Source organism: Chroicocephalus ridibundus, chromosome 18, assembly GCF_963924245.1.
Source record: "Chroicocephalus ridibundus chromosome 18, bChrRid1.1, whole genome shotgun sequence".
In the NCBI taxonomy this organism is placed as follows: Eukaryota; Metazoa; Chordata; class Aves; order Charadriiformes; family Laridae; genus Chroicocephalus; species Chroicocephalus ridibundus.
In genome coordinates, this window is record NC_086301.1 from 6,433,548 (window position 1) to 6,452,688 (window position 19,141).

Sequence of the window (19,141 nt, forward strand, 5' to 3'; positions counted from 1 at the left end):
CCAAAGACTGCTTTACTGAGATTTCTGCCATTTAAATTCAAAAGCAAACACAGGCTGGTATTATCAGCTCACACCAGATCTGCCTGCAGACAATAATTCTTCCTGTCTTGGACCTCTGCCCATGTGCATTATTGTAATTATCAGCAATTTAAAAAAAAATAAAGCAATAAAGCTAGGATGAGCTGCTAGTCTGTAGATTTACTGCCTGCTGTGTCAGGCATTCATTAGCCTTCCTGGGTTCAAGCCACCTATCTGCTGAATAAAAGCAGGAAGAGAAGCTAAGGAAAACAAAGCGTGAAGCACAATTTGAAGCACGAATTGAAAGCTCTGCTCGTGTTTACAAGTTATAAATCCAAAACCAGGGGACTTTTAAGTATTCTGTTCAGAAGTTCTTGCGCGTAAAGTCCCTCTGCCAACTTCCCTCACTCTTTAATTGAAGTGTTGGTTTCCTGGATACTAACTTGCCATAAGCTGTTAATTCACAGGTGAGATTCACGGCAATGAACATTAGATTTAAGGGCTGTGCGGCACATCGAGACCCACGAAGGCTCAGCTCTACAATGCCAGCCCAGCTGTTCTCCCTCCAAAAGCTTCACATCAGATGTCAGCGGTAGAGTTTGCGACTGCGACGTCTCTTCCTGATTTTTTTCTTTTTATTTTGCTAAGTGCTGGCCTCTCCTTATGGAAGGAGAAGTGCCCATGAACTTCATCTGTGTAGACAGCAGTAATGCAGGGTGTGCAGCTGGGCTTGAAGCAGCCAAGTCCCTGCACAAATATGCGTACCGATTTCTCAGCCAAGGAAAGGGTGAAAAGTTAGAATACTCACACATTTAAAAGCGGCAGCCGTCAAGGGTTATGCTCACAGGAAGGCTGATAAGGCAACAAGACTCATTTTTGTATCAAAGGAACTGTTAGAATTCCTCAGTGGTCTTGAAAGACTTAATTTATATCCTCCATATTTGTGGGTATTACACTGACATAGGAGGAGTTGCAGTGTTGCACTCCATATAGAATAGGAAATGTTTTGGTTTTGGGTTTTTTTTTTAGAAAAAGTCCAGAAAAGCTACTTTTTCCCCCTCTCCTTTTTTTCTTTAATTAAGTAAAGGTGGGAAGAGTAATTTATCTGAATAGGGACTGTGCTGAACAGCATGTTCTGGAGTCCCTCAGGTTGTTGTTCATGTGCCTTTTGATTTAATAAGCAGTATTACTTTCATGGGGCTTCACTTAATTAAAAACAAACAGTGCAAGTAATCTTTCAAAGTACTGCCTGGCATTTTTTGTCAGTGTAGCAGCAAATAGTTGTGGAATACTTGTAACTCTTCAGAGCAGGAAATCTGATCTGACCTGCAGACAATCCTGCAAAAGGCCGGGCATTTTCTTTTGAGGCAGTGAATGCCCTCAGTAGCTATAAATCTGTGTTCTCTGGCCACCAAGTCAATGCGATTCACTATTCGAGCTTTTTTTCAGCAGCTTATAAATTCTAGAGACTGGAGTTTCGGTTTTAAAGCAACTTAATCTTCCGTGGTTTTATCCAGCCAGGTCTCCTCACGTATTGCGGCAGAGGGAGCCTGATGGAAAGCAGGAGCAGTATGAGTTTTCCTAGCAGGCTCTCGATATTTCTCAAGCCTTGCAGCCCTTCTGCCCTGGATCCAGGGGCCAGCAGCTCTCATCGTGCTTGTGCAACAGGTACTGCACGTCTGGTAGCTGACGTGTCTGCACCAAACGCGTTAGCTGGGAGACTGTGATTTTCTAGCATAAATGAAAAGGGAATCTAAGGTTTCCTGCTAAGCTTCCATCCGCTCTGGTTTCGCTGGAATAAAGACTCATATTCCAGCGAATGGGATCAAATGGACAAGGTTATTGTAACGTTTGACCTCACGGAAAATTCAGAATGTAGTTAAATTTGACGTTTTGCAGGTACCTTTATGCTACAAAGGAAAGCTCTCGGGTATGCATTTCTCTGAAACATAATGAACAGCAACTCTTCACAAAAGAGAAATCGCCTTCCTATCCTGAAGTCCCCCGCAGCATGCCAGAAGGCTTTCCTGAATAGCATCCGATAGGGAGCTGCATAGACAGCATGCTCAATAAGCTCCGTTGTGATGAGGTTTAACAGAACCTAGAAATACAGGGCAAAGAAAATGGGTGTGTTTTTCATGTTTTCGTTTTTTATGCCTTTTTGAGCCTGACCTGCAGTGTAATGCCTACGTTTCAGGGGTAGATGTGAAACATTCTTGATTTTACATAAGTTGATAGGAATTCCTTTACGTTGTTATTCCCAGCATTGAAGTAGAGGAAAACTAGAGAGCAGAAATGACTTAAAATCACAAAAAATCCTCCCCGAAGAACATCATTGTGCTGTGTGGTGCCCTTAATCTCTAACCTTGCATCCCTCGTTTGAGGTGGTAGATACTTGCAGGAAGAAAAGGCATGACCCTTTTTTAGAGCATCGAGCCCAGGCCTCTGGATGGGTAAAGCTCACCGATCAAACCCGCTGTCACAAGCAGAAGCAGCTAGTAGTAAATAAAAGACTGGATACTTGGGCAGAGGCACTTCCATCAACGAAGAAGAAGATTTAGAGGTTTGAATTCCAGTGTTTCGGGACCATAAATCAGGCGTGACAGGGTGAGGAGTGTAACTGACATTAACTGGCCAGAGATTTATGTGTTTATGGAATCAAATACTTCTTTGGTCTTGGAAAGCAAACTGGATTACAGAATTGGACCAAAAGGCAGAGCGGAATTTATCATGAAACATCTTGTAAATGCAAGTGCCAGTGAGGAAAGTGGCAGTTTATGTAACAGTCTTTTCCCAAATAACATTTGTCTTGCTCTCGTGTTATGGATATATATTAATAGGATAAGAGCTTCTAACATAATGGTCATCGAGGACGTACACAACTGGATGAACTCTCTTCCATCCTGTGTATGTTGCCCCTCCCCAGCTGTCAGTCTGCTTATTTAAGAGACGGAATAGTTATTCCCCAGCACTAAAAGAGGCGGCTGTTTCCATTTATGGCTGGGAAATTCCCAAAGAAAAATGTGCTGTCAGTTTGTTCATCCCTCTGCAATGTGGAATGGGTGAATTCTCTGAAGTATTGAAGAGCTTAATGAACGACGTGGCTTTATCCCAAGCTTTGCGCCGGTTTACAGGTTCTCCAACCCTCCGTTTGCCAAATGGTGCTTGACTGTAGAGTAGCTAACCTCAGGCATCACCAGCCTGAGTGATCTTTTATGTTTGGTACACCAAAGGCAATTGTGGGGAGCAACAGATAATGATTTTGTCCCAAAAAGCTCTTGTGGATGACTTTCTTCACTACTTAAGTAGCAGTGTTAAAGGCGTGGCCTCCACTGGTACAGATGAAGTTTGCTGTGCTGTATTCTCTCATTACAGGTAGAATGAGATTAAAATTCTGAATTAAATAACTGATGCGTTAGGCGGCTGGAGTGGATGAAGAGTGGTGAAAAATGGGAGCCTTACTCAAAAACCTTATCTTGCAGGCCATGGGGTTAAAGATTCAACTTGTGTGTATCAGAGTTCATTAACTTACTCAACAGTGCAATTCAAGAAAAGATTTCTTCCATTTGATTAAAAGTGATGAAATCAAGCAAGTAATTAGTCTCGTTTGTTCAGCTGTGAATTGGGGCTTAGCATGTTCTGGTAGCTACGGCAACAGCACTCGACTGATATGCAAACTATTTGAGCAATCCATGGAGGAGGAACGATACCTTTGCCACAGTGCCGAGGTGTCAGGCCGGAGAGACAGCAAAAATAAACAGGAGCTGCCATCAGTATGTAAATAGGGGGTGGTGATGACTTCAGGAGGTTGGTATGTGTTTGAACAGGAGTTTTGCTCATGCAAGAGCTGTTATGAATGGATTACTTCTGGATGTTTCTGCCTCTCGGGATGGAGCCTGTACCTCCCCTGCTTATGCACTTACCTTATTTTGCTGCATACTTGTTAAGTTTGCTGTGAAGAAAACAGATTTCAAGCTTAGGCGGTGCTGATGATCTCCAAACCGTTCATAACACGTACATTTTATTGTCTTTTGTTGCACTGTATCCTTCCTACAAGAGGTAATGCTTTGTGCATCCTTGATCTTGCATTTCTTTTTGTTCTTTTCAGAGTTCAGCGTCAATCTTGGATGTAGTTGTAGTGTTGTCATAAAACAAAATTGTGTTGTGGATTATTTCCTTTAGCATGCCAAGTCTTGTGCTCTCTGGAAAGTGGTTGTTGGTACCAAAGTGGTGTTTCTTTGGAGAGAGATAAAACGGCTCTCTTACATAGTTTTTATGTGTGCGTTTTTCGAGGTATGAAGTATCTTTCTACGTTTGCCTTTTTCTTCTGAAACGCTGCGGCAGGGAGGAAGGCAGTGCAAAAGCCTGGGTTTTGCTGCGTGGTATCAGTCGGCACTTGGTAGAAGCACATGTTTATTAAATGGTTTGATTTATGAAAAAACAAAGTTACTACACCCTGTTACCCAGCCTCAGTGTATTCATTAGAAGTTCTCCGATACATGAAGTCTGAAACTGTCCTCTCTCTGTTAGGACAGAGAGTACAACAAATGTACCTACCCTAAACTTGAAAAGGTACATGAACTTGGAAGTATTTTGTGACAGGGAAATCCATGCCGGTGTCTGTTACTTATGGTTCAATATTTCAGGACTCTGTGATCTGTGCTAAAACTTGCTCTCGTGGGCATCTGTTGGGTGAAAGGGTTAGAGTAAATAGAAGCCACTTGTATAAGACTGTTTCTTTTAAGTGATGTGCGGCTGAATGATTCTTAAAACTCAAGGGGTAAAGCTTCTGAAGTTAAGACATGAATTTATGCTTTTGTGTCTCAAGTTGGTCTTAGCCCCCAAGCAGCAGCCATGTGTTCAGCACGAAACAATCCTTGGCTCTCTGGGTGTTGAAATGTCTGATCTCCAGGTAGTGATTTTGTGTGTAAATGGGGAGGGGGAGAAATGAGCTAATTATAATGGAGTTAATTTTTTCCTAATATCCAGCAACTAGGAGCCGCACACTGGGGTTGTCCAGTTGAATTCTTCTCTTGGCTCCTTTATTTGCTTTAAGCATACGCGTATTGATATAAGTTGACGGGGATCTGCAGGCAATCGGGAATGAACAGTGCCCACAGGAATATATGCATTTTTGAGTGCACGAAAAGTTAAATGTGAAGGCGGGACTGGTGGCCTAGGGTAGTGCTGCCTGCCAGGAAAAAAGCAGCTTAGGGCCAGCGGTGCCCTGAAACCTCTTTGTATTGCTGTTCCTAATCTGCCTTGTCTGAAGTAGTTGAAATGGATTTCATTCCCCTAAACATCTTAAAGAGCTTTCGGTTTAGGAGTTCATCTGTTTTTTGCCTCGTACCTCTTCTCTTCTTTTTTTTTTGTTTTTCTTTCATAACTGCTAGTAGTTACGCAGGGAGAGGATGTTCAGCTCCCGGCATCCATTCAGTCTTTTCAGAAAAACCCCAACTCTGCAATTTAATTTAATCCCCTTTTTCTTCATTTCGTCAGCTAGCAAGATTTCAGAAAGGGATCCTGACCTTGTTTTCATTGATCAGTCTGCAGTTTGACCCGAATGTGGGTCTGGGTTGTCGGCTTTTTGTCTGCTGATGCGGGGTGGGAAGTGCACAGAATGCGCCTCAGAAACCAGGCGGTACGAATAACCCATAGGAGTGTGCTGAATGAGAGACTTTGAGGCTTTGAGGAGCTGGTACCAACAGCTATGGTTTTCTGATTCAGCAGAAGTCATCTTTGTTCATGTGTCTGGGCAAGAAGCTTGGGTGTTTCTATCCCAAAGATTTGAAGATTTCGGAAGAAACACGTAGCTTCAAACTCTGAGCAGGATTCTTGCAGTGGGAAGCAGTTATTTTATTAGTAGTAGCAATACCTGCTTTGTGTGTAAAAGCCCAGAGGTGTTTCTGCCAAAAAGTTACTAGTATTTGTTATTTATCTTCAGATGCCGGTTTAAGTTTTTCAGAATCGTTTTAGCCTTTGTGGGCACAACCTTTACCTGTGAATTACTCTTGATTTTGATTTTGGTAAGCTGTCGTTACAATAATAAAAACAGAGTTTGGAAAAACAAACACCTTGCTGGTGAAAACTTGGTGTGGGTCGTGGGTCGCTAGCTTTAAGGAATATTGTTATGAAAGAGTTTGCAGGGCTCCACCAATATCCCGGATTAAGCAGGAGCGCTCTGAGAAGATGCCAGGGGGTTTCTGAGACTCTGAGTTGTTCTGTTTTCAATCAGATAATGCAATCAACATCTTTTGGTTTTGTTTGTCTTCACAGGCACTCGCAGCCAATGCTGGGACCGGGTTTGCAGTGGCAGAGCCTCAAATTGCCATGTTCTGTGGGAAGCTAAATATGCATGTGAATATCCAGACTGGAAAATGGGAACCTGACACTTCTGGGACCAAGAGCTGCCTTGGAAAAAAGGAAGAGATTCTGCAGTACTGCCAGGAGGTGAGTTTTTCTGTGTGATGCTGAATCTTCACTGCAGCTAAGGAATTGGGTTCCAATTTAGCCAGTCAGTAGCAAATTAACCCTGCAGGAGACTAACTTGCCTTTGACGAGCTCGGTTCCCTGAACTGTCTTGCTGTGTTACTGCCCAGGAAGAGCAGGGAGGACGCTGCAGTGGAATTTAAGAGCTACCTCTGATTTAGGTCAGCTTACACTGCCACAGAAGGTCCTTGGTCTGTAAGTCAGAGGGGTGTGTGTCTGTCTTTGCAGAGATTTCTTCAAATGCTCTGCCTCTGAGCCAGTTAACCAACTTGTGCTCCACGTCTTTGCAAAATGGAACCTGACACCTATTCTCATTAGAATGTGGCTGTGTTGTTCTGGTTACGTGTTCAGGCAGAATGTTAGCAAAATACGTTCATCAAAATGTTGACTGTGTTTTTAAGCTCCTCGTGCTTCATTGTAAAAAATATAATTTCCTTTCAGTGTACTCCAGATACGCTACAGCGTATTGGCCTTGATAAGTGTCTTTAATTGCTCCTCTGAGGTGACCGACCCATAAAATACCACAAGGAATGTGTTTTTTTTAAAATGGGAAAGTGGTAGAGCACACCATGTCTGGACTGGAGAACGTTTAAAACTGTTTTACAAGGCCGATGTAACTGGGGCTACATTTGGTTCACGTAGCAGAAGCCTAAATGTAAGTCAGCGTCTGGACTCGAAAACTCGAGCAGGACAGAGGGGTCATATCAATACATCATAAATGGGGTAGGCATAAGGAAACCTGAGGAGGCAGGTGCTCGACAAGGGTCAAGAGAGTCTGTAGATGTTACTAAACCTCATTTGTTGGTGATGGCCCTCTTGCAGAGGGTATCATACTGCACCAGACAGAATGGGACAGATAAATAAATACTTCTCCTCCACTACCACGCAAAGCCAAACACCTCAGCTTAGTGCTGATGAAGGCTCTTGCCCCTGACCTGGCTTTGTCCTGCCACAAAGCAGTGATGACACGTTCCATTTCTCAGGCTCTGTGTGACAAACAGCTGGAGCCTTTTTTATGCCTTCAGCTGTTGTAAGCTTGATGCAGAAGAGAACGTGTGTAATGTGCCAATTTGAACTTGTTTGTGTGTAGAGAATCGGCCTCGCTACTTCTGGTTAGGAGCCACTTTGCACATTCTTTGTCCTTTCTGGAGAGAAACCTATCTCTGTGTCTTGTTAAACAGATGTATCCAGACCTTCAGATTACGAATGTTGTGGAAGCCAATCAACCTGTCAGCATCGACAGCTGGTGCAAGAGAGGGAAGAAACAGTGCAAGGACCACACTCATATTGTCGTGCCCTACAAGTGCCTGGGTGAGTATTTGCGCATTCCTGTGGGAGGAGCAAAGAATTGCCTCCTGCCTTCTTACGGAGAGAACGACTGAGTTTACGAGGCTTCTTTCATATCAGGTTGCCATTTCCCCATCCAGCTTCCACTTAAACGTTTTTATTTCCACAAGGTGGAACTCTGCCTTTCTTGAACAGATCGACAGCTTGATAACAGCTGTGGTGGAATAATGGTGCCCGGTGTGAAAAAGAAATCCCTCTTCTCTCTGCAACTGCCATAAAAACCTGAAGGCTATTGTATTTGAGTATCACGAAGACATTGGGATTTAATGCTCTGATCCTATTTTTGTGGAGCTTTAATATTTTGTTGCCTTGGAGACTTAAACGCTCAGTGTGTTCAGGCTTCCTGCTTTGGTCTTGGCAAGAGATCTCTATTCTGTTTCAATGACTATATTTAAACTTTGCCGTTTCAAAGAGGCCCTGCTTCTTGCAGCTGTATCCCATGTCCCCACTTTGAACTGGGAAAGAATATGAGATAAACTGTAATGGATTTCATGGTGCTTTCCAGAATCTATCCACCCACTTGAATCAGGCAACGCGTTTACCTTGCGGCTTTTGACTTGTAGGTTGTGCCTGACGCTGCGCTGCACTGCGTGTGTTCTTAGTGTAGTAAGCTTAGTCTCAGCTGGCTGAATCTCTTTGCAGTTATCCACTGGAAAAGACTTGTTTTGCAAGAAGTCTTGTGCGATCTTGGAGAGTCTTGATTGCTGGGAGCATTCGGTGGCAACTGGTTTTCATAATTTGTATCTGTATCTCAGGTTAGCGTGTGGTTTGACATAGGAGAATGCAAGCAAATCTGCAGAAATGTATGTGCAGTATTCTTCTACATATAATACCCTCAACTAGACAGTCATAAAGCACATAGTAAGACATGAAATTTGGTGCGAACGCATCCTAGAAGAGAGATGCATCTCTTTATAGATGTGGAAATTCAGGTTTGAGAAGCAGCCAAACGCAGCTGATTACGCTGAGAACTTCTGATGGAAATAAGGATGAAAGCAAGATCTCTGCACTTACAAGGAGTCATCTCTTTCAGAAATAATCCTCCCCCGAGCCTATTCTCCAGCTGAAAAATAAGCTGATTTCAGTGACACTGCCCTAACATTTGATAAGCATTGAAATATCTGTTAAAGATTTTAATTAGTGCCTTTCACAGTGTCCTTGACTCGTTTGGCCCAGCCTGCGAGGCTTTGGCTTTTACATCTGAGTTTCAAATCAGTAGTCCATGTGTGTATAAAATCCCTTTTGGTTGTCTTTAGCAGTCCACAAACTGCTTGTTGTAAATGCATGATGTGTTTCTCTGGGGTACATATGGCTTTTTGATTATAGTCAAACTATGGGTCTTTTCTTCCTATTCCTGCTTGTGTCTTCCTTGCTACATTAATGCACGGGCTGTCTTGCAGTAGTACCATGTTTAACCTTCTCCTGCCTCCCCCCACCAATGAAAGCTCTTTTGTATTTCAAAAGTGAAGAGGGGAGAGGAGGAGAACCTGTTAGCGCTCTCACTGAACTGTAAAATAAAGGTAACAATAGGGTGATGGGAGCAGGGCTGAGCCTGGGGAGGTGTGAAGAGCCAAACTGCTGCCAGTTCTGGGTCGGCTGTTAGATGATGTGGAAACACCTCTTACGCCCGCTCTCATCTGAAGGGGGAGGGGATTTTTCTTTTCTGATACCAGTGGCCATGATGGGGAAGGTGTCCATTAAAGGCACGACTTGTAAGGGTTTTCCAGTTCCTAGGTGAACTGAGAGAACTTCCCGTGTGTCTTAAGCGAAGGCGCTAGGATTCGGTGGTTTTCAAAATAGCCGTTTAATGGCTGGGTTTTGTAACTGATTATTGTATTTGATCAGTTTGAGTCTTCTGCAAGAACCACAGTCTCTTGACTTTAAAGTTTGGTCAGTTTTAGCTTTCTCATTAGAAACTTTTTAACTAACCTCTCATGAGCGGGAAGGAGGAAGGATTATTAACTCAAATTTGTAACTAGCCTGTTTTGAGTGAGAAAAATGTGAAAAATATCGTTTCTCTGTTGTGTCTGTTAGCTCAAAATTTAACTAATTTAAAAGGGATGATGAATGCTAGTTGATTTTGTTACCTTGCAGTTGTCATCAGATAATCTGTCCCTAAACTATACATGATTTGTGTTTGGTGCGTAGAGTGACCATAAGGCTTTAGTATCGGTACTAAGGGGCTGCAAAAAAATTGGTTGCGCAATTTAAAGTAAATTGCGCAAATTAAAGTAAAATTTATTTTGAAATCGTAATGTTGGTGGTTGTTGGGACAAATAATTCTCCTCCCTTGAGACTCCCATTAGAAAAGGCTTTTGACTTAAAAAACTTCTCTCCAATTTTAAACAAAGGATTCCTAATGCTGCCAGTCAAGCGTGCAAGGTATGTTGCTTTGAAACACTTGACCTGAAGATCTTTTCCTGGTTGTCTCAGAGTATCTGGATATCTAGATAGTGGCATTTAAATGTGCAGGAAAGAAAGAAAGATCTTAACTTTGAGAAAATTCCATGTTTTGGTTCCCAGTGGTAGTGTTTGTTAGGACTTCTGGGCTAAGAAAGGAAAGTAATACTCGTGTAGTTCTGATACTTGTTTGATGGGTGGTGGTACTAAACAGACTTGTGGTGGAAATTCAGGCTAAATGGCTTTTAAGTCCAACTAATAGAGAGTCTGTAGAGCAAGCTGATTATCTCTCTGTCTCCTGCCTTCCTCAAAAACAAAAGTCTGGTTTTAAGATTGTGAAAACTTCATCATGCTGGTGAGGTTGTGGTTATCTAAATGCTGGAATGCAGTCTATTTGCCGACTCTGGTTCTCCTCTGATTTTTGGGCTGTATAGTTTTTATTTTTCCAGACCTCTGTGTTTTGGTTAGGACTGTCCGAGTCGGGGAATGTGCTGCAGTTGATCCTGAATTAAACCATCTGGAAACTGTTTAAAACAAAACAAAAACAAACAAAACTTACTCAGATACCCAGATACTGAAAACATAGATAACACTCGTGGCACATAAATATTTCCAGGCTGTTACAGCACCAGACAGCATAAACTAGCTTTGGGATGATGCAGCTCGTTTAGAAATTGGTGATTAGGTGGTTTGAAAACTTCCGTATGCGGGTGCAATCTTTTCAAAGATCTGTGTGAAATACCTTCAGTCACTCCTGCCTGTTCCATGAACAACTCTCTGTTAACTTGCTTTGTAAACTTTGCCTTCAGCCTTAGGGTCCGCAGCGGTTTCAGCGGTTGGCCCCTACTCCTGTTTTTACCTTGGAAACTCTGTTTTTCTGTAAATTTGCAGAGAGAGCTGCTGATCTGACCTGTCGCTGTTAAGAATATACCAAACTTTTAAGGCATTTGCAACAGAGTGTGCCTTAGGGGAGTTCTCATCCTGGCTTTGTTTTCTGGTGGAAATTGGTCATGTGTGAACCATGGATGTTTCTTGTTTTTCAGTGGGTGAGTTTGTCAGCGATGTCCTGCTGGTTCCAGAGAAGTGCCGGTTCTTCCACAAGGAGCGGATGGATGTGTGTGAAAGCCATCAGCACTGGCACACTGTGGCAAAAGAGGTAATGGAGCTGCCGTGGCAGGAAGATTTATTCTGGATCTGTCCGCTTGGACGCCTGTAGTATTGGAGCATAACAGCGTTTATCTCTGGGGTCTGTTATATCCCATGTTGCAGTCTATGGGCTGAGGCAATGAAAAAAAGTTTTAAAGTACTCAAGTGAATTAAAAAACCTGCATAGCTAGCCGAGTTATTTTTCACTCATGAAAATCTGTCCTAAGTAGCTTGCCCAAGATCATGTTCTAGGATGGAGCTAGGAATAGCAGCCAGGTCTCTAGGACAGTGCTTTAGCCAATGGCTCGTCCTTCTTTCCAGGGTAGAGAGCTACAGCGGTCACAGGATGTTTCCTATTTTTCTTGCACATTTTGCGTTAATGTACCTGCTGCTGCTGGGGATTTGGTTGGGAGTGCTTGCGTGGGGACAATCTGAGTTTCGTTGTGGCTGATTAGTGGAGGTTTTACATAAGAGATGGATTATCTTCTCAGAATAAATCTAGCCCATGGGGGGGGGGTGTGTTTGTTTGGGTTTTTTTATCTGGCTAGCCAAAAGGTTGCAAATTCTCTGCGGGCCCATTTGAACTGGGGGTAATAAAAACAATATCATGATGAAATGTACATGTTTTCCATTTGGTAGAAACAGCAATTACAGAAACAGCAACACAATGATTAGTTGTGATGGTGCTAGTAAAGATGAGGTTAAGGATGCACCAGTTAAACTTCCTGTTTATATAAAATCCTGGGAGCAAAAACCCATCTAAATAAAGCTGTGCTAGAAGAATCACGTTTTAATTGAGGATAGAGTTGTTAATGTCTAGCAAATTTAAAAATCAGTTGCTTTCAGCAGAGTTGGAGAACTTTTCCAGAAATATTTGGCTCGTTTTACATCCGTGCTGCAACAAAGCAAAGCACAAAAGGCTTCTGACGTACATAATAAAGCCTTTCTTCATTTTTTTCTGGGCCACCCCAAAGCCATGTATTTCCTTAGCTTAGGAGAAGTATATAGACATAATGTCTAATCACAGTTTGCATTTGGCTTTTTCGTGAATTATCTGATTGATTTTCATCTACAGCATGTTAAAATAATCTTGACACAAAGTCCATTTGAGCGATTATTCACTTACTCCAATGTAAAGTTTAATAGATAAAGTTTAATGAAATGGCCAGCCCAGGAAAGCAAACAACGGCTCTGTTCCTTTCAAGTGCTCTCTCCCTTGAGTTGGCACAAAAGGTCTAGTTATTTTTCCCAAACTGAGCCAGGCTGACAAATCAGCGGTTGTTAGGGGCTGGGGGGCGTTTGATACGCTAACACCAGGAAGCACTGCATGGCTCTGAATCTGGGACTTTTCTGGGGATTTTGCTTAAGCTACAAGTTTCAAATCCCATTTTCTTTTGACGTTCAGACTTGGGTTGTTGGTCTCGTCTTTTTGCTGTAAAATCAGCTCATTGGTAGCACTCTTGGGATCTAAGATAGGCAAACTTGAGCTTTATCCAAAGCAAGAGCGTGATGCTCAAGTGACACAAATGGGCTCCTCTTTCAGGCCTGCATGACAGAAGGGATGATCCTGCACAGTTATGGGATGCTGCTGCCCTGTGGAGTAGACCAGTTCCATGGAACAGAATACGTGTGTTGTCCTCAGACAAAGGTTGTGGATGAGGCTCTGTCCAAAGAGGAAGAGGATGAAGATGAGGATGAAGACTATGACCTTTATAAAAGGTAGGGTTCTTGCTGGCATAGATGTTAAGAGCTCTGTATGTGAAGTTGCTGTATTTCACATATTTCGCAGTCTTTTCACAGAATATTTCACAGTGACTCCCTTGTGGTGAGGATTGAGAGGAGAGTTTCTGTGCTTTGGAATTTCCCAAAGGAGTGTCCTGAGCCTTGCAGAAGGACAAATGCCTTTGCAGTGCTCCTATTACTGAAGGAGATATAATGTCCCCTCCCTTCATCCTTAGACAGTCAAAACCACTGATTGCTACAGTAGGTACCTCCCCCAAATACGGTAGACTTCACTTACTGACAAGAAGGTGATGAGAAAATGCAAGGAAACCCCCCCAAAGCCAGAGGCCTGGGGAAGCTCTGCCTGTAGAAACAAGCGTGTCTGTCATGAGGGAGCTCCCGTTGCTGCTGTTGCTGGTCTGATCAGTAGTTGGTACATTTATTTTTCCCATCTCTTGTGTTTCTAGAACAGATGAAAAGAAAATCGTTATTCTGGTACATCAAAGGTTGGCTGCAAAGTGATTAACCTTTCCTTTACCCCTTAACTGAATTGTATCCCTTCAGTGAGTTCCCTACAGAGGCAGGTGTAGAAGACTTCACAGGAACAGCAGTGGAGGAAGACGAGGATGAGGAAGACGAAGGTGAAGAGGAGGAGGATGTGGTAGAAGATCACGATTACTATTATGATAGCTACAAAGTTGACGATTACAACGAAGAGACCCCCACAGAGCCTAGCAACGACAAGGCTGTTTCCGAAAAAGAAGTCAGCAGCGATATGAAATGTAAGACACGTTCTTGCCTACGGGCCTCTTCTTTCCTTGAGAGTGTTCATGTTGGCTGTCAGTTGGTGATGGGTTTTCGATCAAGTCAATAAAAGCCACTTGGAAGTCTTATTTGCCAGATAAGTTAGCAAACAGAGGAAAGCTGATGATGCTTATGTTTCAAGTGTTGAAATTAACTCTCTAGAGCATGGGCCATATGTTTCCAGATAAACAGCAGTTCTGCTGGCAGAACGCCCAGTGTTTGGCACATTGAACGAGCACCTCCATGAAGGTGCGGTGTCGAGTCAGAGAATGTATCTGCATAGGCTAATTTTGAAAAATCTTAGAGGCGTTTGGGTCACACTAAGAATTCAAAAATCATAGTTTTGGGTGATGACCTTGGATTTGGTGTTTTATACCAGCTTACGAAAAGGAAGCTGAAAGTGATGGGCCATACTCTGCAGAGGTGGCGTCAAGGTGCCATCTGGCCATTTAAGGGTGAGGAGGATACTTGGTGCTGCCTTAATAGCCTTTACATAAACCCTTCTCTTTCATGAAAGAAAGTCAGCCAACACAATTGGCCCCACTTTTATTATATATGTGTAATATATACTTACTGCAGTAGTAATATATACTATACTTGTGGTAACTTTTGTTAAGTGGTAGGTGCCATTGCAGAGGGCATCTGCTGATTGTGTGGTGCCTCAGCGTTATATGATGTCCTATACTTCATGTGTAGAAGTGTCTGCAGAGGAAGGAGGAGGAGAGAGGGAATGAAATTCAATTAGCTACAGATCACTGAATCATTGCCAGCAGTTCTTGCATCTTTTTGGTAAAATGCCAGCAGGCTGCAGATAATTTGACTTGCTGAAACGAGGCTTAGCTCATATATGTACAGGACTGTTACAGATCTGCAGGTGTTGAAACAGACGTGAAACAATGGGATTGGGGGTGTCCGTTTTGGGGGTACGCAGTCTTTTTTCCCCCGAAGCACTGTGAACAGTTGCTAACTTACACACCATATCTGTTCTCTTGCCTCAAAATAACCCAGCTGCTTATATTGCCCGCTTACTGTGTAGCAGTCCACATGCCGTGGCTACCTGGAGTTTCAATATTTAGTGTATCGATGTTTCAAAACTTAAAAACCTAGCGGCTGAGATTGCTGTGGCGGTTGCGTTCCTTTTGCTTAGCCTGCCTTTTCACTTGCTCTTATGCCTCACCTTTAAGACGTGAAGTGTCTATCCAGGCAGAGTGCAGCGGAACAGGACATCTTTGAATGCTTTAAGCAGGCCCTAATGGGTTTTCTTTCCATCATGTTGGTTTTATACAGTGGAGGCTCTACCGCTGGGACACCCGAGGCATAACGCTGTGGCATCAGCAAAATAGATCCTTGCTGTTCCAGCCTCTAGCTAAGGAGAAATTGCTTTTGCAGCTGAGAGCTCCGTGTTGAGACAACTGCTGGGGTAGCCTACTGCTGTGCATTTGCTCCAAAATACCGCATGTAGGCATCTCCCTGAATAGCGCCGGCAAGCTTTGTGACGGATGCTTTGTTCAAATGCTTTGCAATGTTAAAAATCCCCCCCCCCCCCAAAAAAAAAAACTGACAAAAGCCCTTTGGTCAGTGAAGTAGCGATGCCGAGGCCAGCGCGAGTGCCCCAGAAGGAGGTGTGAACTAGAGCCACCACTGCTTTGTTTAAGTCGCTCCTCACTAGCTCATGTTCTAACCCGTCTCCACACAGCTGTCTGCTCCCAGGAGGCGATGACAGGGCCCTGCCGGGCTGTGGTGCCTCGTTGGTACTTCGACCCTAACAAGAGAAAATGCATTCGCTTTATATATGGAGGCTGCGGAGGCAACAGGAACAATTTTGAGTCAGAGGAGTATTGTATGGCTGTGTGTAAAAAGATGAGTAAGTCCTGCCTCCCACTGGCCCTTTTGCAGCTAGCCTCTGTCTGTCTGGCGTTTGGTGTCTCCTCCTCCTTGCCCGGGTCAAGAGAGAATACGTGTGTAGCTCATCCTTTTGGTTCTGGTGTCTGCAGCAGTTCTGTCTGTCCTTTTGCAGCAGTCTCCTCTTGTCTCCGCTTTTCTAGGTCTTTAGGGTGAGCTTTCCTGGTGAAAGTGGCTCTCGCCGTATGTTGTCTGTGCTCACCATTGGCTTGCAGCTCTTGCTAAGGGCTTAGTTGTCATCTTCCAGATCTGTAGCAGGGATCAGGGGCTGTCTCTGACCTCTTGTGAAAACCCATAGCTTGCCTCTTTGCGTAACTGGCTTTTTTTCCAAATATATGGAAGGAAGCACTTGCTTTCCCCAGTCACGCTACCGTGCGTACGTTTGACCAGTCGGTCCTGAAGAGCAGGCTGCTACTCGCCATTCTCCTGGTAGCAGGTGTTTCCTTGCTATCGTATTTTGCGAAAATATCAGAGAAGTATTGCAGAATTCGGATTCCCACTTTCAGCTCGGTTTGAAATATGAATCATGACTCAATCCTTGCATTTTTGAGAGCTTGAGGTTTTTGGCACCAATTTCAACTGGCTTTTATGTCAGATGATAAAACTACCAAAAACATTTTAACCTCCTTATTAATCTTATTGTTGAACTCCAGCACTTCCACTTCAGCTACCATTAAAGCCTTTTGAAAGGCTTTTTGTGTTATCTGGGGCTTGGCAGTCTGACTATACAGCCATAATCCTATTTACAAAATGGGCTTCATGCAAGTGCTTTAGATTGGGCTGATCTAACTGAAGTGGTGAAATAAAAGATGCGGATGTCAGGAGCTTTTTGTACAAAAGTTTGTCCTGTTACAGGGGGATTTGGGACTGGAAAGAGAGTTCTCTGTGTCCAAGCTTGGTTCAGAAGAGAAGGCCCGGAATACTGTACTGATCTGACGTTGTCCATAGATCCTTTCAGACAGGGCTCTGGGATGTGTAGTTTCTAAAACTGTAGCACGGAAACTTTGTTCATCGGTTCCTGAACTGCAGTATGTGGAGTACAGAGCCCCTGTTGTGGTTTTTGCAAGATGCTTGAAATTGTCAGTTCTGAAATTTTATTTCTCCCTGTGTTGGATTTGAATGTCTTAAAGACACAAGCCGTCCGGTTTATTGGATGAGTCAATTTGTCACACTGAGCCTCCTTCTGTTGCTGTCTTGTCTAATATCATTGCCTGTTAGTCCTGCATGGTGCATCTGGTAGGGAAGGTAGGTTCGAAGTGTAAAATATTGGGTAGTGTTTTGTGCAGATTTATTGTCAAGCTCCCTAATCATATTAATGATGTCTGGAGCCAGCTTGTCAGCGAACAGCTAATGCACAAAATGTCATTTAAACTATCCAAAGCCAATGTGAAAGGGAAGAGAAAACAAGCCCTTTATTCTGCAATCCAAGTCATTCTGTTGCTGGAGCTGAATAATGCTCGTCTCAGAACTAATGAGAAGACCGAACAGGTGCTGGTTGCCGCAGTGCATTGCTGTGTTTTCGGGATGATGTAACTTAACTGATGTTGTGCAGTAAATTGGCAGCTTAAAAATACCAAAATGGACTCCTGGTAGGTGGCGATTCAGTAAACTCAGCCTGCCAGATTGTTAATTATGCGGGCGTGGAGATCCCTCTCCCTACCTGTCCTTGGCAAACCAGAATCACCGTTTTCTGAACCTCCGCTTATCCTTACCCTCTCTTTGCAGTGCCAACTGATGATGTGGATGTCTACTTTGAAACCCCAGCTGATGACAACGAACATGCCCGCTTCCAGAAGGCGAAGGAGCAGCTGGAGGTCAGGCACCACAACCGCATGGACCGGGTGAGCGTCTGGCTTTAGTCTTCTGTGCTGCGCTGCGTAGTTGCTGACCATGGTTTTTTGGAGAAATTGGTGGTGAACTGACTTCCTTGCCAGTCGCCAGCCTTCCACGTGTCTCTTGCCATACGCCCACACTGTGGCAGTTACATTTTAATTTCTTCAGAGCATTGGGAGAGAGGAATCGGTGGGGACGCTGGGCTTGCTGCTCGGAGGGCTTAAGTGCTAAGTTTAAAACCCCACAGCAGCTCTATTGTGCCTTCAAAACCTAGCCAGGCTGCGCAAGGATCTGTCTCTGAAGGCAAATTAGCTCGCAAAGATCAGATGTAAATTTATGTCTTGTTGACGTGTTCTGTCCTTTCCTTGTCTAGGTGAAAAAGGAATGGGAGGAAGCAGAACACCAAGCTGTAAATCTCCCCAAGGCAGAGAGGCAGACTCTCATTCAGGTAAGGGTTGAAGGATCTAAAGAGGAAAGTTACCGGTGCTTGGCCTTTTCAATGAACTAAATGAGAGATTGTAATATTCAAAGGCAAAAGACGACTGAGGGGGAAGAGCAGCTTTCCTGTTCTGTCAGCAGTTGCCTTTTAGAGGAGATTTGATTCAATTGCGTGCTTTGTTCTTAAAGCTGGAGATGATCCGATACTGTGCCAGGTCCTTTCCTAAGCCCAGTAGTAGGAAGCTGTCTCACCCCTCAAGCATAGCGACAGCAGCGCCAAATTGTAACTTCAGACCTTTGGCCTGTTTTGCACTAACCAGTGGCCTCACGGCCCGGTTCAGATTGGCCCCAACTCTCTGGACACACATTTCCTGTTCGGGCAGACGTAGTGAAAACCACTTAGGCAGCAGATAAAGCTGGTTTGCTGCCAGAATGCCAATCTTCTGCCTTGTGAGGAGAGTTCAGTCAGACTGTGAAGTTAATCAGGGATATTCTCTGTATGGGATTGTTAAGGGGCAGGCTCTTCTGGCAGTGACAACTGTATGAAGTTCCCTCAAACCAATATACAACTAAGTGACTGACTCCAGCTTTTAAGCCCACTTCGGATTTTATCCTGGAACACGGTTTTCTCTCTACGTTTTTTAACATAGGCCACTCTGAGTCCAAAAGAGTTTCCCATCATCTCCATTGAAACATGACAACGCTTAATGGACTTTTCTGGCTTGTTTGCAGATGTGGGTTGTGACCTTTCTAATTGAATATATAGAGATTTGATCTGAAGGCGCACTGATGAAAAATCCCCCGTGCGATACCTTTGGAAACTTGTGCGAATTCAGGTTAATGGCCCTAGGCTGAAGGGTTCAATCCTGTTTCCATATTGTAGGGTTGAGGGAAAGAATTACTACTGTGTCATTCATTCAGTGCAATCTGGATCTCCCGACTTCAACATGATTTTTATCTGCAAGGCCACGTGCCCTCTTCAGACCTTTGAAATGGGTTGTGAAGGAAGTTTGGAAGGCAAATTGTCACTATGCGATTTGCA

The 19,141-nt window shown here is 43.7% G+C and overlaps 1 protein-coding gene across 5 annotated transcripts in view; it reads left to right on the forward strand.

Moving 5' to 3' along the window:
- The window catches only part of APLP2 (amyloid beta precursor like protein 2), a 48,199-nt gene that overhangs the window by 17,204 nt on the left and 11,854 nt on the right, over positions 1-19,141 (forward strand). For 4 of the 5 annotated variants that reach the window (XM_063355065.1, XM_063355066.1, XM_063355067.1 and 1 more), the window contains exons 2-9: positions 6,295-6,468; positions 7,689-7,818; positions 11,298-11,410; positions 12,944-13,119; positions 13,687-13,904; positions 15,623-15,790; positions 17,554-17,669; positions 18,035-18,109. In XM_063355065.1, coding sequence (XP_063211135.1) covers positions 6,295-6,468; positions 7,689-7,818; positions 11,298-11,410; positions 12,944-13,119; positions 13,687-13,904; positions 15,623-15,790; positions 17,554-17,669; positions 18,035-18,109 — 1,170 coding nt within the window. The remainder of the gene's footprint in view (positions 1-6,294; positions 6,469-7,688; positions 7,819-11,297; positions 11,411-12,943; positions 13,120-13,686; positions 13,905-15,622; positions 15,791-17,553; positions 17,670-18,034; positions 18,110-19,141) is intronic. The other variant, XM_063355069.1, reaches the window with a different exon arrangement.